The 18,815-nt window shown below is 41.1% G+C and overlaps 1 protein-coding gene across 4 annotated transcripts in view; it reads right to left on the bottom strand.

Moving 5' to 3' along the window:
- Positions 1–257: 257 nt before the first annotated feature.
- Positions 258–18,815, bottom strand: part of RCBTB2 (RCC1 and BTB domain containing protein 2) — a 33,061-nt gene continuing 14,503 nt past the window's right edge. For 3 of the 4 annotated variants that reach the window (XM_032199436.1, XM_032199446.1, XM_032199455.1), the window contains 8 exons: positions 18,108–18,266; positions 16,485–16,592; positions 14,598–14,740; positions 11,124–11,314; positions 8,670–8,796; positions 8,022–8,158; positions 7,467–7,597; positions 258–3,932 (listed from right to left, as the gene is read on the bottom strand). In XM_032199436.1, the coding sequence (XP_032055327.1) occupies positions 3,792–3,932; positions 7,467–7,597; positions 8,022–8,158; positions 8,670–8,796; positions 11,124–11,314; positions 14,598–14,740; positions 16,485–16,592; positions 18,108–18,266 (1,137 nt within the window). In that variant the 3' untranslated portion in view covers positions 258–3,791. Of the gene's footprint in view, positions 3,933–7,466; positions 7,598–8,021; positions 8,159–8,669; positions 8,797–11,123; positions 11,315–14,597; positions 14,741–16,484; positions 16,593–18,107; positions 18,267–18,815 lie in introns of those variants that run through there. The other variant, XM_032199464.1, reaches the window with a different exon arrangement.

The following is an 18,815-nucleotide window of genomic DNA, read 5'->3' on the forward strand; positions in this document are numbered from 1 at the left end:
TGCAAATTCTCCAGCCCTCTGGCTTTGCAGGCTCAGTTTTCATTCTGCTTACCCTTGCTTTATCTGGTGGCAGTTATTTTCCTTAAAAACACGAATGGTCTTCTAATTTAATCTCCCTCTGAAATAGCATCTTTGTTCTATTTCTTCTTTTCCCACATTACCAACTATGTAGCCACCTCAGCTTATAAATCTGAGCAAACGTTATGTCAGACTTTCTTCTCTTCTGATGAAAAGAAAGAAAAAAATCCCACTCGCTCTTTTTAAATACTATGACATTTTTATTAATGGTCTGTTAAAACCAGGCAAGTTTATTAAGAAACGAGTAATCAAAACATTTTTATGTTCAGGCTGTGAACTTTCTACATCATTAGGTGGTACCCAGCAAGTCCTGTCTCTACGGAGTAATTAAATGCTTTGTTTTACAAGGAAAGCACATGGAAATTACTCAGATAACATAAAAACAGCACTTTACAGAGTTACCAGGTATAACAGAACTACTAAATGGCATCGCAGTGCTAACTCTTTAATTTCAGTAATGTAACTTTTAAGCGATCCTATTCCTGTCCTATCTTCTCTTCCCAATTCCACTTGATTCAGAAAGTGATCCACCTGCGTTTCCCTTTCTGAGCAGTTGAAGATCTCTCTTAGTTTCAACCCCAGGCACGTTTTATGCAGGACCACATTTTCACATAACAAATACCTCTTTTTGTTTGTGGTGTCCCAAAAAAAAGAACTAGACCCACCCCTTTATTAAGTACTTAACCTCCAAGATCCACAATGTATGTCTTTTTGCAGACAATCGTACAATGGTAAAATGCATCCTTAATTTCTTCTAAAGCATCCCGTGATTGGGTTTCAAGCACGTTTATGCACAAGCGTCCAAATTTAACCACTTCAGCCAGTTTGTTTCTTTAAACACTGACCTGTAAGTGCCAAGGAAAGTGCATGCAAATGATGGTTAACAAATAAATAAATAAACGTCTCTATGAATAAAGTACTGTCACATCCAGGTCAAATGATACACACTGCCTGAATAAAAGCCACCATGGACATAGGAGATCTTTAGGATCACCTTCTCTCAGTCCGGAGATGCTTCCTCTCAAAATTACAGGCTTTGGCAGCTGTTCTGAAACTACAGCTAAGCTTTAACGTGTACGGGAGGTGGGAAATGATGAGCAGGAGGAAAATGAATTGGGATAAAAAATCACAATGCACGAGAACAACCAAAGGCACGATTGGTCCTATTAAGCCAAAAAAATGCATCAGTGAGAAAACACCATTTTGACTGCAGTAGTTTCTGTCTGGGGCTCTCAGGATGTTGAACCACTGCGTTATGAGCCTGAGCCAGCACAGGGGAGTGGTGGTGCTAACTCTGGGGAGTGGGATCCCCGGGGAGCCAGGCTCTTCATTGAGCAGAGAATGGCTTTGATCAGGTGTTGAATAATAAATAAATAAAATGGAGAGTTCATTTTGCCAGTTTGGGCTCATGAAGTAAAACAACGGGACTATTTGGAGAGACTTTTATCGTACATTTTTTGAACTCATCATTTCGTAACTACCCAGGCGGGTCTCGGGCCCTGGGGTGAGGGGGGACAAAGGCTTCACCCCGTCCATTCCTGACTCAGCCAAAATGCTTGGAATTCCCCAGCCTCAGCTCATGTGGCATTGCCTTGTATCTGTGCTCTTGGTAGCATTAATGCTGGGCAAAGATGTTTTAACCAAAACCCACGAGGTTTGCAGTAAACTTGTGCCCCGATCCGAATGCTGTTTTATCTGTGTGCCTGCATCAAGTGCCCTTCAACACACAATTATCGAAACAGATCTCGCCCCCCCCAGAGGGAAGTTGTGGTTTTGATGAAACTGCATTATGTACTGCAAAGTTTTGCCCAGTTCTGTTTGAATATAAAATAGTGACAGAGCTGCTGAAGGATGCAGTTACGCTGCTGGACAAAGCTGTATGATCAAGGGATGGGGGAAAAAAGCGTGGTAGCTGTAGATAATCCAGTATCTTTCTAGTGATGGTTTGAAAACAGAAGTGATTTTTGTTTGTTAACCAGAGCAGTTTTCCAAATTAATTTGCTTACAGCCCTCTTCCTATGTAAATTTTGCTGACTACACGCCTCACCCATCCAATCACATCCCCAGAGCCTGATGTGAAAAGGGGAACTACTCGCTCCTCCGCCTCGTCTTCTCTCCAGACTTGCTTCTCCTCTTCCTCCTCCTCAAGGAATACAATTGCTTGAGAAATAATAACCTGACATGGTCAAGGACCGCAGAAATGATGAAATGAAGCTGAGATCACTTAAGGGAATTAAATGTGGTTCTTGGAAACCACACGTGAGGATAAGAGTAAGTCAGCAAGGGATTCTGTGTGAGAGCAAGGTCTGAGTGAAGGTTGCACAACATCTATCAGTGCACTGAGCCTAGACAGCCAGCTTCTGGCCTGCTGCATTTGTAGGATGCCACAGAAGGCCCTTAAAGCCACTTCATGCGGTCTTTTAAGAGAAATAATTTCTCAGAGTTAATTTACAGTTGCCTGTTAAACAATTGTAACTGCTTCATGAGCTCAGCATCTTCTGTAAAGGGGCAGCCCTGCTCTGCGTAACATGAAGCGGGATTTCATTTTTGCTCACTGTAGGCAGCGAGGAATCAGGTACCTGCTCCACGTGAGCCATCCCGTCACCCTCACAGGTCAGTGATACGAGAGGTGCATCCAGAGGGCAACTCCTCTCACCTAAAACACCATGTAATGCAGTGGCGTCGTCACCCCGAGGGACCAGTGGAGAACCTACGACAATGTATTTGAACAAAGTGTCCCAGACAGCAAATAGCCTGAGTCTCACTTCCATGATTTTATCTTAAGACCGATTTTTTTTTCATTTTAAAATTATCTTCTTTCTTTCTCCACTTTTCGTAAAAATGATCTGTCTGGAGACAGGCACTAAGACAAGAATAAACAAACAAACCTCAAGTGGAACTTCCCTTTCCTGGAGATTTCATTCGGGTTTCTTGTTCTTAGTAACGAGCAAGCAGATGTTTTTCAGAGTGCTCAGAAACACTCCGAAATCAGTAATTTGTGTCCAGACTGATACTATTGAATGTTTACTGCCCCACTGGGCTGCCAGGGAACGTGCTTGGTGTAAAGGAGAGGAAGGGTTTTGTCATTGTCTAGAACAATGGGCATAACTGCCAGGAACTATATCCTGTGACACCCAGCTGAAGCTCTTCATGGTTTAAGTATTTACACTCTAAATGAACATGTAGTGAGACAAAAGCTCCTGCCAATCTAAAGCCTCTCCGCTCAACAAAATGGATGTTACTTTGCCACGTATTTGGAAAAACAAGTTTGTATCTTCACTGGATGATAAACCAGGCACAAAGAAACCCACTATGGCATAATAACTTAGTTTGGTGACAGAAGTACACTAGAGAAGTTTTAGCAGCAAACATGTCACTGCCCCTTAAAATCCAGATACAAAAAACAAAAGGCAAATAATCAAAATAGGCGAGATAATGACAGCTTAGTTTGCTTACGTGGGCAAAGGAAGTTACTGTATTAGATTTTGCTGTCAAATTCTGGCTGTTGCCAGTGAACTCTTCCCATACATCTCTGCTGGAAGGCATCTTCCCAAAAGCTGTACGTTTGCAGACTTGGAGACACTTCCAAAGCTGGTGGATACCAAGTCTTTGTTTCCACACCTCTGCACGTTCTGACCATGGGTAAGCTCTTCAAGGAGAAGTGTTTCCAGGAGGGAAGAGGATGTGCTCTTCAGCTTGGTGGTGCTCGGGTCTCAGTTTCGGAATGCTCCCACTCTGCTTGCTTTGCTAATGAAGTTCTTCAGGAGATCATGGTCCATTTCTGCAAAGCCTTGCGTTTGTGTAACAACAGTCAAATGATTTATGCAAAATCTGAAGCAAAATTCTTCCAAGTCCTAGGAACAGATTGAGTTCATTTGTAATTTGAACGACCAACAGCAACATTATCATCATTATTTTCCTGTTTCAAATCTATCATTTAATTAGCAGACAATGTACCAGGTTTCTCACATTACCAATCTCTTTTGTTGATCAGCTTCATTAGGTCATAAATGATAGGATGCAATTTGTCAATATAAACTATTCAACGAGCCCCCTCTGAAAAAAATAAACACAAAAATCAAGAGCAGCCACCTAAATTGACTCTTGGACTCCGTCATATTTACTGAGCTCATTAGAAAAGGTTATTAGTAACTGACACCATCAGCTTTCCCTGCATACACCTACTAGAGCATCAATGACTCCTTCCTGCACTGAATTCAGTGGTGGTCCTGTGAAAACCTACAGATATCCTAGTCTTTCTGAAAATAAAAGCAAAAAAATGATAGATAGAGAAAGCATTTAGGAATTGAGATTCCTAGCTAGCTGTTGCTCACTGAACACAACTATATATTAGGATCTGTGTGTCTTTTGTGGTCAGCCTTGGAGTTTTATGTCCCTCTCCAGGTACTGGGATTCCCAGACAGCAGAAATGTTCTGTCTTACCATGGTCCTGCTGTAGAAAGACGTTCAGATATTCAGGACAAGATGGGTACGAGCCATTAAGCCATATGACTGTGGTTTTACTCAGCAAATGTTGTCCACTCAGACTGCTCACAACAGTGGCAATCCTTCTCTCCACCCACTGGGTCAGTTGGTTACCTGAGGAAACCTCAGCTGGTAACAACTTGCTGCTGAAGGAAAGTGAATCACCTTCTGCAGCAAGCACAGCTGGGAACAGCTGCAAGGCAAACCTAAATGGTGGTATAATCCATGAGCTATAAACTCGTGGAAGTTAAGAGCAAAAAGAGGGCTTTTAATCCACGCCAATTTTATTCTAAGTAATCTACACAAACTTTGCAGCCTGTACAAAGAAATGCAGCAGAACACTGGTACATTTCCCTTGGAAACCTTTTTCTTAGACTGAGACTTCAAGTCTGTGCCTTTTCCAAGACGTAACTAAAGCTTTGACAGAGGACACAGCAAGAAAAGGGGTGAGAAAAGAAGAAAAAGTGTAGAACGAAGACCAAAGTCACCAACAGCTCCGATTTCAGTACACCTCTGGAGTGCTGCTGCCATTATCTGGGTAATTAGATGTTGCTTTACAGTCAGTGTGCAAACTTCCACATTAAAATAAAGTGAACAGCAGCTGCATTTCTGGTACTGATTGAAGAAGATGACCATGATACCAGAGAATTCTAGTGACTAATTTCTCCATTTCAAGAAATGCTATCTTTCTAACTAATTCTGTTATATTGAAGATGATCAACCTAAAATTTTCCACATTGTGCATTAGAAATAAACCTAAAATATTTTGTAGCAGATGACCTTTGTACTTCCTGAGGATAGAATAAAATTTTATCAAGAATTTTTGATCCTACCAGACGCGTACAATAGCCAAGCAAGCCTTCAGTTGATGTTCTTGCTGACGGCAGATAAGCACAGCACTGTAATCTGTCACTTGCAGTGTTCACATTGATGACCAAAAAAAACAACCACACCCAAAATCAAAAACCCCAAGCCCACAAAAAGGACTAATTCTCCCTTTCCAAACGTCCAAGCTATCACGCCCTTTTCCATAATCCTTTGGACGGTTTGTGACTGAAGTGCCAACACACTGCAGATGGTTCTCAAACCCATGTTGACTATATAAGTCCCCTGACTTACTTCACAACGCCCTAGACAGAGGTTATCCCCTACAAAGAAGTCTTTACAGCACTTTTCTAAAGCAGTTCTCCTCTATCCCTTTCTGAGACGTGGATGTAGGGAGGAGGACAGCCACCTACTCCTGTACCTGCTGCGCGAGGGGCAGGTAAACCAATTCGCTGGCTGATGACTGTGTTAAAATATCACACACGTTTTAAAACAATTCAGTATGCAGAATAAAACACTGAATCACAGGAGGAAGAGGAGGATAGCATATAGATAGTCATCTAGCCAATGTCATTTATTGTTTTTCTGACAAATCTCTACTACTTTGTCCAGGCTAGTTTCACTACTTCCCAGTACACCTAAATACATTTGCAATTACTCCACCTGACACAGGTCAAGTAAAGCTACTTCGAATTTTGAGATGTTCCAAACTGGTGAGAAGTTTCTAGGAAGAGAAACTCCAGAATAAACTTGTACTGAAAATTTCTGCTCTTAGGAGAATGAAATCACTCGGTCCTCCTCTCCTCTCCAGCTTCTCCCGTTACTCGGGGCTTCTACCTCCACAACACGTCGAAACTACAATTCCTCTCTTTTTGCCTCAGTTGTTCATGCCTTCCAGTACTGATTATTAGTCTTGATGCTTTGGTTAAGTCTGACTTCATCTCTCTACCAGCAGCTGTTAATCTCATCATCTACTGACCTGATGTTATCCCCTTTTCATTTACAAAACTCACTGTAAACTTCCAGCCTCCTCTCTGCAAGCCCAACATGGATTTTTCTCATTTACTAATGCAATACAGCACAGGTTACTGCAACATTTCTAACTCAGTTTTTGTTTCAGTTCCTTCTCTCTACTTGCTTCCTATGCCTGGAACCATCTCTCAATGCATCTTATTTTAAGCATCTGCATCTCACAACCAGGTAAAAGCAAAAGGAAAATGTGTAATTAAAAAAATAACGTTACCAACTATGTATTTTGGCTCTTCTGAAAGGTCAAATTCTCTGTTTGGCTATCTTAGTTTATTGTTGTACAGCAGAAGAAACCTTGAACAGAAAGATCAGGACTTCTTCATAGCCAACTAAACTGCTCAGGTATTAACAATTGCTTTAAGTCTAAAATAGACACGTGGATTTCTTGAGTAACAAACCCCACCACATCATCATTCCCACGGTCAGCATAGCATTAAGAAGCTGAGAAAAGCAAAACATCTTTCAAAATATTTGTCTGTTTGGAAATAAAGTGCTGGCAGTACTGCTGATGACAGGTTGAGTGCCAGTGAAACATTCCAGAGCCAAGGGCAGACCAGAGGACAGGATACGGAGAGAGGAGTTAACAGTGGGTAATTTGTGGCATGACAGCACAATTCTCTGTAAGTAACGCAGTGAAAAATGGATTTTTGATACAAGCACAAGCATAAACAGGGAAGGACTTCACAGGTAAATTCTCCCACTGTTTGTACAGGGTGGTGCCAGGATGACTGTACCAGCTACAAACAGACAAAACGAGCAGGTGGAGAACGCAAAGGTGGAGAAGTGAAAAATGTGCTCGCCACGCAGTGCTGCACGAGCAGGCAGCAAGCAGGTTAAGGATCCTGACTCACGGCTGTAAGCCAACAGGTCAGGAAGGTATCGCTGGCAGCTGCAGTTTTTATAGGTTAAATAAAGCAAAACACGTCTGGGAAGTCAGAAAGGGCAATTGCAAGTAAACGTGACTCATACATTAAATGCAGTTAGGTTTATATTGTAACAGTTTCATTTCTGAGAAAGGAACTGTTTGCCTGAAGAGAAGTTCCCCCTACCTGAGCTTCATACTTGACAGCGGCAGACAGAAGAGCAATCGCGTTCTCTTCACAAATGCCTTGTTTGATTGTTTGCTGGCAAAGCTTTTTCAATCGGTTTTCTCTATAGAGTGTTGCCAAATCTAGCAGTCCTGTGAAAAGTCATACATCTTCAGCTATCGTGGTGCAAAAAATATACATTTCTACTCAAATTAATCAATTACTTTATAGTTTTAAGCTCAATTGATCAGACTTATTCTGTTTTCCCCCCTGGTGATCATGTGCCTTTTTAAAGGTCTTTGAATGACATATCTAAAAGGGACACTTGTAAGAACAAAGCAGTTTTTCAGATCTGAAGCAATGAGTTCTTTCTGAATGTTAGCTTTGGATCTTATTCCTTCCCCCCACTCATTCTCCTTGGGCATGTCTCCAGCTGCTTCTTCCTGTCACTTGCCTAACAGAAGATGGAAATGCTAGAAAAACAAAAATTAACAAGCCCTGCTTTCCTCATCCTGTTAGGAGGCACAAATTAACTTCTCAGAAACAGTAACCCTGAGTTCCATTTACGACCAATACCTATTGCATCTTCAGGAGGGAGCCTAATACTGTCTGTATACAGGTATTCCAGGAAGGCTCGGTAAACGGGATAAGAAAATTCACTCATTTCTATAATTTCATCATCATTATTCAGTATGGATCGAAAATGTTCACACCTACGAAACAAGAAAGAGTTAAGCATGAAAGATGAACGGCAGTAAAATGTTGGTAAACAAACAAACAAACAAAAAGCAGTCAAAAACAGACCAAGTACACGACCATAAGCTTTAGCTATATTTTATAGCAGGCTCCCTTTCTATTTATAATATCTTTAGGGATGTTCCATGTATTTCTGAAGTCCTTTTCTTCAAGTTGTATATGAACTATTAATTTGATTACCTGGCTTGTAACAGATAAAGTTTAAATTATGTTAGACAATTCTCACATTTCAACCTGCCTTCTGCAACATGATCTAGTGAGGAGGGAAAAGAAGTTGTCAGTACTTTAGATATGACTCTTTCATCCCATATGCCACTTCATTTCCAAATGTTACACATCAGAATATGCTTTTCTTTTAAAGCAAAAGGGAGTTTGTACAAAGTCAAGATTTTCAAGCAGTCATTACTCAGCACAGTGGACGTAACTATATGGTTTAGTTTGTGGTAAAGTATACAGTTTGTGCCTTACCTAATTTTGAGAAGAACTTTATGGACGTGGATGTATTTTCCATCCACTAGAAACTTCAGGTCTGCAGTTTCAGGGTTGTCAAATTCCTTCTTCAGTGACTGGGCTACTGTTAGATGGTCGTCAGGCTCTAGGATAAAAAGGGTAATTGATAGTGAGTGGTAATACTGATATCACTCATGATAACATCCTGTGGATCTGTCAGCAATTAACATTCTTAATAGAACTTTTCTGTGAGGCTATTAAAAACTAACCAAACATAAAAACATGCTCAATATAAACATCTAGGAAAGCAAATAAGGGGCAGCTTTCAGTCCTTACTGGTTTCCTGTTCCAAACAAATATGCTTCAGACACAAAAAGCACGTCCCACTCCTCTACCTCATCTGTACAAGGCCAGAAAAAAATAATTTAATAGTCTTAGAAGTTTAACACTGTGTCTGATAGCAAATGCTATCAGTTGTTACTGGCTAAATTATTCCAGATAAAGGGTGTTGCTTATTATAAGATGCCCCAAAAATCAATAAAGCTCAGAGTAAGATTATCTGAAATAGTCACATGAGGAGACATTATCTTAAAGCAAAAGAGGACCATTAGATATGAAACTGTCCAGTACAATACCCTTAAAGGTAAATACCAGCAGTTACCAGCCTATTCAGAGTGTTCTTCCTTGAGTTGTGGTATTAGAAAAAATTCTTTGTATCCCTGTCTCTAGATTCCTGTGTGCCTCATATGTGTGTACATCCCACTGTGCATATGACACTTGCATTATAAAGTTAACAGGCAGCCTTGAAAACTGTCTCCACAGAAAGGACAATGATTACAAAAGTGCTTTGGATTACAGATGAAAGGATGAGGGAAAAAAAGCAAGGAAATTGCAGTAAAAATCCTTCTGAAATTACCGTACTGCAAAACTACTGTTACTTCTTTTGTATGGCATGGTTTCAGACCTCTGCTACCAAGTACAGGGATTTTAACAACCAAGGCAAAGCTGAAGCTCTGCTGTAACAGTTTGAAGGATGCTGCAGTGTGCAGAGGTGAAGCCAATTTTCAAATCCAAATGCACCAGAGATCCTTTTACTTAGAGGTTAAAACTGACAAATGTGTTTACATGAATCAGCCGCCTCGTTACCTGGGATTTTAGTGCAGTAACACGATTTACATCTAATTAGCATTAGACCAATACTAAGAATATTTATTAAATCCACAGGAATTGAGCGTATTTATTACAGTTCTGATCAAGCCACCCAAGAAAGCTCAAATGCTTCAACCTAGAGCAAATGGGGGTCTTTGGACTATGCCCCAAAACATGAATTTGGGGGAAGACATCTCCTCAGGGCAGGATTCTCCACTGAATCCCCTAGTCTCTCAAAGATGAAACGTGACTGCTAGTATCAACGTTTCCTCAGCCCAGCATTCAGAATGGACCACGGGAGCAAAGCGTGTTCAGCAATTGTCAGACAAAAGCATACGGCAACATAAAAGCAATTGCCAGGACAGTCCAGAAGTGGGACAGATGCAGGATGCACTCCCCACAGTTCAAATTACAAATGAACAAGTTGCTGTGCTCTAGCTTTACGCTCAAGCTCCCAGATGACATCTACAGACAACCCCAAGAGTCTCACCTTGGATTAGGTCAGTGATTAGCAACTAATATGGAATTGAATTTGTAGCTGAAGAATGAACTTTAGGAATTTTCATGAAGAAATTCTTCTCTCAGAGGGTGGTGAGGCCCTGGCACAGGCTGCCCAGAGAAGCTGTGGCTGCCCCATCCCTGGAGGTGCTCAAGGCCAGGCTGGATGGGGCTTTGGGCAACCTGGGCTGGTGGGAGGTGTCCCTGCCCATGGCAGGGGGGTGGAACTGGGTGGGCTTTAAGGTCCCTTCCAAGATTCTATGGTCCATTCTATGATTCTGTGATTTTCATGTTAATCAGATATCTGAGATCCAGTAATCTGCCTCTTCAGAAGCTCAGGTAATGATCACTCGTGATGTGTCTGGGTTTCTAAGTGCCTGCGACCAATTCTGAATGTGGGAATTTGACTCCCCCCTTCTTAGTGGTCTACTTAAAAGGCATCAAAGAAAGTTTCATGGCTCCTAATGACTCTGCATTGCTCCCTCATTTCTTCAAATTCAAACTCAGCTTCTCCACCCATGGCCATTGCACAGTAACATTGAATAGTTGCACAAGAAATACAGCAGGTACCAGCTATTCAGACTGCCATCCCAACAACAAATGCACACAAAATACACAAAAACATTGCATTTCCCATAGAAATAAATCACATTGATAAAACGGACAATCATTTAGCACTACCCATTTTTATAATTCCATCAATTTGTAATTCCCAGTATATTTTTTTTGCAATAAACTAAGCTTAAGCTTCAAATACATGCAAGCCTGTTTTGTGGAGGAAAGATTTTATTTAGAAAACGTTGAAACAAAAATATTGAAGCTCACCTACTGACAGGAGACGCCACATAACGGCAGGGGTAGCAAAGCAAGCAAACACATCGTCAGTGCAGGCAAAGTGAGTGAGGTGGGGAAGGACCACAGACTGGCCGCGGCACTGGCCCCACATGTACACCTGGCCGCTCTGGGTCTTGGCAGCCGAAGTGTGAGCAGAGTGGCAGGCTGCGATCTCTATAACTCTGAATTCACAGGCAGAAAAAGAACAAAAGCAAAGTCACCGTCACAAGAAGAAAACGCAGTGAAAAAGCTCCCCACCTCCTGCATGGCCCTGGCGCAAACCCTCTCTGCAAGCACACATGCACTTCAGGTTGCAAGAACGTTTTCCTAACATCCGTGGCAAAATTAAAACAGCCCTCAATGTTCCTTCGAATAGTGTGCACTCAAAGTTTCCTGGTGAAAATGCCTCGTGGGTGTAAGGAGCTGGTGTTGCGGCAGAGCACCAGGCTGCAGCACGCACTCTGCTCCCTCAAACAAAGCCACGAGGAGTTCCCAGTCTCTGCGTGCCTTCAGTGGTGCTGCACAGTGGGGTGAGCTGCTGCATTAAGCTGTGGAGATGAGGTACTGGAGAAGATGAAGGAGAAAATGAGGTGTTGCCAATAAGGAAAAAAAAAAAAAAAAAAAGGTAGGTCTAGGTAAGATTTTTGTACTTTGAGTCATCACAGAAAGTTAATGAGAGCAAATCTTGCAAATCTTTTCTGCTTGTTTATAGGTAATGGTCATAAGCTGACAATCTAAACAGATTTCTTTTAATTAAAATGCTGTAGTGTCATTACTCATACGATTATTATTACTCACACGTAACAGACTTTCATTCTGAAAATGACAAATTCAAACCAAACAGCGCACTAAAAGCTGTTTCTAAACATGTTCTAGTTATGGTAGGCTATCTCAGTGATCCTAAAGTTGATTTAGGATTTCCTCACTCCCACTGTGTACAGCATTACACAATCTGCTGTTTTGCAGCTTGAACTACAGCTTATTTACTTGTTTCCCCAGCTGCCTGGGGAAAATAGCTGGGAAACAACTTGTTTAAAGCTGCATGTACAAATCTTGCAGGCTTTAGTGAGGTAATACTCTCACTGACACCAGGAATGCACATTCTGGCCAACAAAAGGGGAAAAGGCAATGCACAGTATTAAAATGTGCTAAGATTTCAACTGCAACCAAAGTGTCTGGAAAAAAAAATCAAGTTACTTTTTAACACAAATACAAAGAAATAGCAATGTTCGAAAGCAGGCCGTGTCTCAGCACCAGGGAGGAGTTCCATCTTCCTTGCAGTAACAGACACAGGCACATGGAGGAGGAGATGTGATGATTTTCTTATTATTCACAACAGGAGACCACAATCACCACTCAGCAGTACTGAATAGATTCATCTCTCAGCCCACACAAATACACGGCTCTGAATTAGCACTAGAAATAACTGCACCGCTACCCATCAAGGACTACAGTGAAGTATTCAATTTGTAAAAATCTAAGGTTAATTTTCAGGCAACGATACCGAGAAAGAACACAGCTCTTTCTCTCTCCCCTGGGTGATGAGCTGGATTTATTAGCAGCTATAACACGTATTGCAGATGTCCACTCTTCACCTTTTCTGTGCGTATTCCTTGTCAAACGTAGCATGGTAAAACACAATTTATATTCCAAGGCATTAAAGCTTTTATTGTTGGCTTCAAACAATGGAACTACACCAGCAAAGAGAAACTGCAATTAAGACCTACGAAGTGCAGTGCTCCTTCTTTTCAAAATTTCAGCTCTTTAAAGACCTAGGGGATGGGATCCCCTGGAACACTGCCATTAGGGGCAAAGGAACTGACCAGAGATGTCAGCTATTCAAGGATGCTCTTACAGGACAAGAACTCTTCATCCCCCATGTAAGAAATCAAGCAGGGAAGGCAGGAAAACTATGGTTGAGCAAGGCCCTGCTGGTCAGACTGAGGTGCAAGAGGGAAATGCACAGGCAGGGGAAGCAGGGACATGTGGCCTGGGAAGAGCACAGGGATGGTGTCCGGGTGTGCAGGGATGGGGGCAGGAAAGCCAAGGCACAGCTGGAACTGAGCTTGGCGAGGGATGCAAAGAATGACAAGGGATTCTCTTGGCCAGAAAAAAAAGGCCAAGGAGAGTTGTGTGCCCCCTGATAAACGAGAGGAGAGAACTGGTAACAGCAGACAAGGAGAAGGCTGAGGTACTCAGCAACTTCTTGGCCTCAGTCTTTGCTGCCAGTCAAGCTTCCCAAGCCTCTTGAGTCCCTGAACCTCTGGGTGAGGTTTTGCTGGGGGAGCAAAGTGCAAGCAAAGAGAAGGTTAGAGAGCACCTGATGGAAATGAACAGGTACAAGGCTGTAGGGCCCCATGCTGTGCATCCCAGGGTCCTGAGGGAACAGGCTGATGGAGCTGCCAAGCCTCTCTCCATCCTATTTGAAAAGTTCTGGCAGTCAGGTGACTAGAAAAAGGGAAACATCACTCCCAGTTTTAAAAAGGTTGGACAGGAAGATCCAGGGAACTACAGAGCAGTGAGCCCCACTTCTGCGCCTGGGAAGATCACAGAACAGGGGCAGGCTGGAGAAGTGGCCCCATGTGAACCCAGTGAGGCTCAACAAGGCCAAGTGCAGGTGCTGCATCTGGGTAATCCCAGCCATGAGCACAGACTGGGAGAAGAGCTCACTGAGAGCAGCCCTGAGGAGAGGGATTTGGAGTTGTGGTGGCCAAAAAGCCGGGCAGCAGCCAGCAGTGTGGGCAGCAGGGCAGGGAGCGGATTGTGCCCCTCTGCTCTGCCCTCCTGAGGCCCCACCTGGAGTGCTGCGTCCAGGGAGGGTGTGGGGCTGGGAGAGCGGGGCCAGAGGAGGGCCATGAGGGTGGGCAGGGGCTGGAGCAGCTCTCCTGGGAAGGCTGAGGGGGCTGGGGGTGTGCGGCCTGGGGAACAGAAGGCTCTGGGAGACCTCACTGCGGTCTTTCAGTACTTAAAGGGGGTTTATAAGGAAGATGGAGAGCAACTTTTTAGGTGGTTAGGTAGTGAAAGGGCAAGGGAGAACAGTTTTAAATTAAAAGAGGGATTTAATCTAGATGTTAGGAGGAAGTTCTTCCCTCAGAGGGTGGTGAGGCCCTGGCACAGGCTGCCCAGAGAAGCTGTGGCTGCCCCATCCCTGGAGGTGCTCAAGGCCAGGCTGGATGGGGCCTTGGGCAACCTGGGCTGGTGGGAGGTGTCCCTGCTATGGCAGGGGGGTGGAACTGGGTGGGCTTTAAGGTCCCTTCCAACCCAAGGCATTCTATGAAAATCAAACTTAAATGCATTGAATTTGTATGTAAGACAAGCTTCCAATCCGTTCACACTCAGCAAAAGAACTATTGTAAAAAATGATAGTCTGTTTCTTAAAAAAATAAGTTTTAAAATGACATAATTTTCTGTAGCTCTTCTGAACATATGCCAACTGATGTCTGACTGATAGAATGCAAGTATTACCTGTCCTTATCCACAACAACTGTCGTAGGGTAAGACTGGTTACTTTTATTCCCAGTACCTAACTGGCCATATGAATTGGCTCCCCAGGCATAAATCTGACCTTCATCCGTTAGCACTAACGTATGTGCACAGCCACAGGCAACCTGTAAGAAATAATAAAATGAAAAATCTCGTTTGTATGTAATCGTAAGTTAATATAGACAGATGCGTGTTATGTTATACATTGATGTTATTGATTGTACTTCACTATAGTTAATAAAAATTTTTAAAAATGACAAATACAGGTAAGATGATTAAAATGGGACACAAAGTAGAAAAGTGACTTTGAAGAAAAAAGAAATCAGTGAGGAAAATGACTAGACAATCTAAAGAATACAGAAAGGAATACCTAGGGACTGAGAAAGAAGGAAAGCTACATGGCAAATATGGACAGTGTGCTGAAAAGATGTGAAAAGAGGCAGACCGAGTCTTGCACTAACCCTGCACTATAAGCAACTACCCCGACTTGAATAGGTTACCACTATAAAAACAAGTGAGGTCTCCCCAACTCCTGATTACACAAAACTGTCCCCTGCATTCTGCCAGCTCTGCTGCTCATCTCTGCTGAGATAATTTACATCAGTGGAAGGAAATTCTCCACAGCTGGGCCTGAGGACCACCAGCGTCCATACAAGATAAGCAGCAGGACCAACCATCCAAGAAGGAAAAAGAAAAGATGAAACTTCATCTAAAACCAATTTACCTTGTTCAAAACTAGCTCATGTACCATTATATAGTCTGCAAAGCAGATACAGCATAAGTACATGTAGTCCACTGACATCCAGGAAGCATGTGATATGCTTTAAATGAAATAAATGCTTAAGTGATTTGCTGATTGGATGTCTACAGTTTAGTGTTAATGGGTATCAAGCAAATGAAGTGGATGGAAATAGGATTTAAGGCAAACTGACTGGAAGCTCATACTATCTAAACAGGGCAATATACGTGGGGGAAAATATATTTGCTTTTTTATATTATTCTCCAGTAGGAACTGTTACCAAAGCTACAGACTACATCCTAGGACCTAAAACTGTAATAAATGAGCTCACTTCAATTTCAATTTCAAATAATAATCCATAATTTATCTGATTAAATGTGATAATTATGATTCAAAGTTCAACACACTCTTGTAAATTCTCACTAGCTTACAAAAACATTTTTTTCCTAGCAGAACACATCATTTTCCTGACAGTGTCCTCAGTGTCTCAATTTAAAACTTTCAGTACCAGTTCTGCATTTACTTTAAATATTTCTGATTGAAATATTCTATAAAGAAGTTACCAATTTGCTAGTAGGACTGATGGCAGCTCAGTTATTTGGTAGAGCTGAAGAGCCACCCAAGTTCAAGACCAGCCATGAAATCATACCAACTGTTGACTAAAAGCAAGTGGGGAGAGCTTGGTCTGACTCCAAACACCTGCTAGTGATTGTGGCTGAAGTGCAATTCTAAAAATGATATTAAGTCTGCCAGAAGGACAAAAATACTAAACTGAAGCTTCTTCCCAGACAGAAATACAGTCTAATGAAGAATAGGGTAGCCTAAGAAGACTTTATTAAAAATAGCATTTATTACAAATGTTGGGAAAAAATATTTATTAGAAAGGACCGAACATTTCTAAATTCCTAGTCCTCTTTAAGTAAAATCCTGACCTCACTGAAAACAATGGCGCAATTCCCACTGAACTCCACAGGGTCACAGTTTCTCAGAGGTTCAGTTTAAGATGCAAGTTTTCATTCTGATAAAATGCACTTTAAACAAAAGATCCGGGACTACATTCTTCACATGCAGAATATTAGCATTTTTTCAGTTGTTCATAAAAGGTTTGACACGGAGCATCACACACCTACCCTCTGTACACGGATGCCCTGCAAGGCTGCAATTCGGCATGGTGTTGGCTGATTACCACTGCTGCCCAGTCCAAGCTGCCCATTACCGTTGTAACCCCAGACATAGACCTTAAAAACAAAAACAGGGATTTCAGTTGTTTGCTTGTACATTATTCTTCTGAAACCAACACAACTACTTCATTGTTCCCATAATAATTTCTTTCAATATTTCAAGTTCCCACACCTTAGGATCTGCACTGTATATGTAGACATGTAAGTATGTGTGTATATATACACATATATACACAAACCCTACATAAATATACAGATAACTACATGCTTCTTTTATGTATATGTTTTTCTGTACCAGAAATGACAAATTTTGGATGCTTCATCAGTTAAAACTTCCAAGTGTATGCTCATCTAAAATTCTAACCCTTCATACTCATCTTTTTTAGAAGTTATGAAAGTGGAAAATAAGTGATTCATAGGGCCATTCCCCAGCACAGAGCAAATTCAGCATGAATACTTCCCTTTTTAAAAGAGCTAATTTCTCATTCAAAAATCTTCTAACACAGAAGAAAACATATTAAAACAAGTATAAACTGGAAAATATCACAGCAGTTTGAGTAGACTATTAATGGTTTTGCAATGAATATAAGAAGGAAAACACTGAGAACTGGTAATTTCAGTGACATATTACACTACTCTAATGCAGTCAGGAGCTACCAAAGTCTAAACTGAAATGCTTGAAGTGATGAATCTGGAGAGGAACTGGGCTGCCCTAAGTCTTCAGCTCAAATGAACTACAGCAGAAGGAACACTATATGCCCTTGATATCCTCACAATGGAGATTAAAAAAAAGTACTAGAGGGATTCAAGGTGTATTGAGGTGGAAAAACACATGCAATATACTTTTATTTTCTCTGTTTTTCTTTTTTTCTTGAGATAATGTGTATATATGGGCACTGAAAACTAAGATAGTATTGACTGATTATTCTCACATTCTTGGTATATAAGATTCTAGTTTAGACAAAATACTTTATTTTGCTATAAAGACAGCAGTGGGATAACATTAATCAGTACTTTCTTTTTTTGTTAGAATATAGTACCACTCTAAAAATCAGTAAATCAGTTAACAAGAAATGTTAACATTAACATGAGATGTTAAATACACATACATAGCTTTTATGATTTAATCACTACATTTGTAAAAATCTGGCCTTCTAATTTTTATTTTTCCCTCAGAACTGTATTTTCAAGTAAATTTGAAGTTTAATACCTGAATTCCTTCAGGAAAGCCAACTTCAGTAGTTGATACAAAGTAATAGTTGATAAATGTTATGAGTAACCTCATAAACCAAGAAGCCAAATATTAGTGAACAAATTTCTGTTCAACTTCTTTCTAAAAAAGAAGCCATAACCAGCACGAATAGGAAATTGTGCTTAAGTATATGAGAATACGCAACACAATTTATGACAAAGATTTTTACAAACAGTACAAGCAGGTGGATTTGAGGGATTCTGGAAATAAATACTGCTTTTCCCAGTGATAGTACATTACTGAAAGGTTTAAAATGACCCAAATCCTATGATACTACATACAGTAAAATTCAGTCATAAATTTCAATTAAAATTTCCTACCTCTCCATTTTCCACCACAGCCATGGAGCACATCTGTCCACAGGCTATATTAACTACTATTTTATTTTGTAGGCAGCTGGTAACTCTTCGAGGAATCGGTTGATTAGCTGTTGAGCCAGACCCAACCTGGCCTGAGTTGTTATAACCCCATGTGTATACCTGTCAGAAAAGGATTGTCATCAAAGAAGAGGTTATAACATGCAGCTCTAAGTATGCATTCAAGAAAGAAGTTACATGCATTAAAAATACATTTTGAGTTTGTGTTCACATTTTCTTTTAAGATTTAGGGAGATACATAGGTTTACAATATAATTGTTTCTATCAAAACTATGCCACTCACAGTATTTATATATTCCATTCTTTAATGTTCCACCAACCAAAGTTAAGAGGCAACACAACAGCTGCAATGGTACAGAAGATTTGTTCGATTTCCAGAGCCCAGAGCAGAATGACTGACTGCACACAAATGGCATCTCAGAGTAAATGATGATAAAACTGTTTACTTCACTGGGTAAAACTCCTGACATGAACACAATTTAAACTGATGTCAGTTTTAATACTTTTTAAGCATCTACAGTAAGGTATAGAATAGGAAGAAATGATAATTTCTTATTACAAGGAGATGTGGCACTGAAATCCATGTCCTGCATGCACTTCAAAGTAGATAGACTAACAGATTTCCCATTTTTGCTAAACATTTTTGTTGCA

This window comes from Aythya fuligula, chromosome 1 (assembly GCF_009819795.1).
Source record: "Aythya fuligula isolate bAytFul2 chromosome 1, bAytFul2.pri, whole genome shotgun sequence".
In the NCBI taxonomy this organism is placed as follows: domain Eukaryota; kingdom Metazoa; phylum Chordata; class Aves; order Anseriformes; family Anatidae; genus Aythya; species Aythya fuligula.